The 3,755-nt window shown below is 42.0% G+C and overlaps 1 protein-coding gene across 1 annotated transcript; it reads left to right on the top strand.

Annotated features, from left to right (window-relative positions):
• Positions 1 to 973: 973 nt before the first annotated feature.
• Positions 974 to 1,915, top strand: LOC115304440 (olfactory receptor-like protein OLF3). Its single transcript, XM_029954611.1, has one exon. The coding sequence runs from the start codon at positions 974 to 976 to the stop codon at positions 1,913 to 1,915; it is 942 nt and encodes a 313-aa protein (XP_029810471.1).
• The last annotated feature ends 1,840 nt before the right edge of the window (positions 1,916 to 3,755 follow it).

The raw sequence follows: 3,755 nt of genomic DNA, 5'->3' as shown, positions 1-3,755 counted from the left end.
CTCATTGTGCACTGTGCACCTGTTAACGTTGCTCTGCTAAAGAAGGCTTATTGACTGTCGAGGGCCTTTCATTTCAGGAAATACTCTTTTAATGGTGTCTCTCAGTCTTTCTTGTTGTGCCTTTGAATATTTTATTTCCCTACTCAGTGATATTTGGGTCTCACCATCAGGCACACTTTGGCTTGTTTCTTGTAGTAGCCTTACTCAGGCATCTTTGAGGTTGTCTGTTTCTGGAGTCTGTACTTTCTCCTTCCACTCTTGCAGATGAGAGTAATGTCCTTCTCAGTTCGATAGATGGAGCAGATAAAATTACAGAGCTCCCATCCTCTCTGCCATCTTGGCTCCTTGACAATATTTTTTTTAATTCTCAAGGTAAAATACGGCAACATGAAAAGAAGCTAATGTATGAGAAGGTATGGTGCAACAGACATTACAAGCAAAGGGACACTAAAAAATTTAGACTATGCTATTGGTTTTTACCCAGGAGGTTGAATGACCTGTGAATTTTGAACATTCTGGAAAAATATCAGTCTTGATTGTGACCTAGTTATTTACAAGAAAGAAGTCAATTCAGAAAAATATCTTTCATATGAACCATAAAAATTCTCACCAAAATGACATGAACTCTCTATAATAGCTACTACTAGAATAGGATTTTAAGTCTAAAGACTTCATTAATTTCCGTCCCCTATTTATGAGCAGATGTTTGGGAGATGAAATTACGTTCCAATAAATTGAATTCCAAGAATGTAACTTCTTTTCTCCTTGATTTCTAGCTGCACAACTGGGTCCCATTGTCCTCCTCATGTGGACGTGTTCAAGCAGAGTGTGGATGATGATTTGGCTGAGATGTTCTAGAAGAACTTTAAGTTCAGATGGGGAGGATCTCCATATGATCTAAAAGCCACTTTCCAATCCTGAGGTTTCATGATTTGTTTTTTCAACATCTTGAGACTTTGGTCCTCAGAAACTCATGGGCCAGGAAAATAAAACCCAGACATGGGTGAGTGAGTTCATTCTGCTGGGGTTGTCCAGTGACTGGAAGACAGAAGTCTTCCTCTTTGTCCTGGTCCTGACCATGTACTTGGTGACTCTTGTGGCAAATGTTCTCATTCTTCTTCTGATCGGACTGGACAACAGGCTTCATAACCCCATGTACTTCTTCCTTAGTGTTTTATCCTTTGTGGACCTTTCTTATTCAATCAGCTTTGTCCCTCAAATGCTGGCCCACCTCCTCTCAGCCCGGAAATCGATCCCATTCTACAGCTGTGTGCTCCAGCTCTACATCTCCTTGGCACTGGGTGGGTCTGAGTTCTTCCTGCTGGGAGCCATGGCCTATGACCGCTATGTGGCGGTGTGCCACCCACTACGCTACACAGTCATCATGCATGGGCGGCTGTGTCTGGGGCTGGCTGCTGGCTGCTTGGGGGCTGGTTTCACCAATTCACTGATGGAAACGTTCATTACCTTCCGACTTCCCCTGTGTCACAATGTTATTAATCACTTTGCCTGTGAGATCCTAGCAGTGCTACGTCTAGCCTGTGTGGACATCTCCTTCAACAAGGTCTTGGTGGCCATCTCGGGATTTCTAGTGATCATGCTTCCCTGTTTCCTGGTTCTGTTCTCCTATATTCGTATAATTGCTGCCGTTCTGAATATTCGTTCTGCTCAGGGACGTAGCAAAGCCTTTGGGACATGTGCCTCCCACCTCACTGTGGTGTGTATGTGCTTTGGGGCAACCATCTTCACCTACCTGGGGCCACGGTCGGCCTCTTCAGAGGACAAAGAGAAGATGGTTGCTCTATTCTATGCTCTGGTGGCACCTATGTTGAACCCCTTGATCTACAGCTTGAGGAATAAGGAAGTTATGGCTGCTCTCCGAAAGGTTTTAGAAAATTTCAGAAATAAAGAGTAAAGATTATAAGAATTTCTTGTTATCCTGCATCAAAACCCAAAAGGAGATCAGTGAGGTTACACAGGACTCCCACAATTAAACTAAAGGAGACTAACATGCCCTAATTTCCTTAATAGGCCAAAGCCAGATAATTCACATGTCAGTGATCCATGGGAGGGTCTCTTCTTAGGTCATCTTCTTTCAGGCATCCAGTGGTCTATAGACTTCATCTACCCATTTTTTATTAGTATATCATTACATAAAGAAATGACCTGCAGGTTCATTCAGCAGACTTGGCATGGAATGAAGAAAGATGAATTCCACTTATTAGGTCTGTTTCACCTGTGGAACAGAATGGAGAATGTCTGTTCTTTCTACATGTCAAGACCCCATTTATTTGTACAACAGCCTTATTTCCACTTGTATAATGACTAATGGTTTCTTTAACTCTTTCTCAAGTGATGTCATTTTTTCGAACTTTCAATGCTATTTCTGCTTTAGAGTTTGACATAATATTCTGATGACACAACATTTGCTCACACCAGTATGTCGGCTCTCATTTGTTTTTCAAGAGTAAAATCTGTTTGTAATATGCAAAATATCTTCAGCTTCCCTGCAGTCTTTTTTTTATTATAGCAAAATATGTATAAAATATAAAACTTACCAATTTAGCTGTTTTAAAAATACACTTCAGTGACATTATTTTCTCAAAGATCACTATTGTTTCCAAAATTATTTATAATTGTAGTTTTTGCAAAATTAAGTTTCTAACCCTGTGGTTTCTATGTGTTGAGAGTGGAGAAGTAAAGACCAGGGTGATAAGTACAGAACGAAGGTGCTGCCCCCAAGGAGAGTGATGACATGGAAGAACCCACTGTCGAGAAAGAGACTTTCATTAACTCTAATTAACCGCTTTCCCTGAAGAGGCAGACCCAAGCACATCCTTCGTGTCACCCCTCCCTGTTCATCTGCGGCCCTACAGGAAATCCATGCTTCACAGGACATCCATCACCTGGGCATTTATCCTCACCTGGCCCACATGTCTCACCAGAATACTGACCTCTTCTGATACGACACTCTCCCCCTGAGACTTGTGCTCCATTATCAGCAGAATTCTCTATATTCTGAATGTCTTTTGTGAATGTGTTTTTCTTTTTCCTGCTTGAACTTCAAACTGACTGTTCCCTGAAACTCTGATCCCCCTTGGCTCTCTCAAATACAGACTCCATTTTTCTTTTCTAATATTGGGTAGAAGGGTGAAGAGTGTCACTCTTAATCCTCTGCCACTTCCAGACCTGTGTTCTTTACTTTTACCTAAATTACATGAGCCCCTCTGGAGCACGTGGCTGTTAGACGATAACCCCATCACTCCATCTTTCTTTCCCTTCATTTACCATTCAGTCTCCTCTTTTTACACTGGTTTGCCAATAATTCCATCACGCATGTGAACATTTCAATATATATGCGGGTCATTCATCATCATGGCCTCTCAGGTGACTTCCTTTCTCCTCCCAGTGTTTTGGTTCCCTAACTGATGACCAGCCACCTCTTACATACTTGAACCCTAGTTTTTTTCATTGCCAAAAGTTGCACTCCCACCCCCCCCTCCCGTGAGCACCCCACTGTCTGACCCTTCATCCCTATTTCTTTTTATTGCAGTTTGCACTATCTAGTATAACTCCAGTAAATTTTGACCCCACTCTGACCTCTATTACATGAATTCTATCACGTTTTCATTATTCATTACCAACCCCCTCCCCCACTTCATCTTAATTCCCCCCTTTCTTGGTGTGGATTCCAAACTCATGTATAGGATCATTCCTTACACATACCCTGAGGTCATCACATGGACACTGAATTG

This window comes from Suricata suricatta, chromosome 2, assembly GCF_006229205.1.
Source record: "Suricata suricatta isolate VVHF042 chromosome 2, meerkat_22Aug2017_6uvM2_HiC, whole genome shotgun sequence".
In the NCBI taxonomy this organism is placed as follows: domain Eukaryota; kingdom Metazoa; phylum Chordata; class Mammalia; order Carnivora; family Herpestidae; genus Suricata; species Suricata suricatta.
This window is presented reverse-complemented; position numbering and strand designations above follow the sequence as displayed.

Excerpts from the sequence above, each read along its gene's own strand:
- LOC115304440 (XM_029954611.1), top strand. The coding sequence starts at position 974 with ATGGGCCAGGAAAATAAAACCCAGACATGGGTGAGTGAGTTCATTCTG.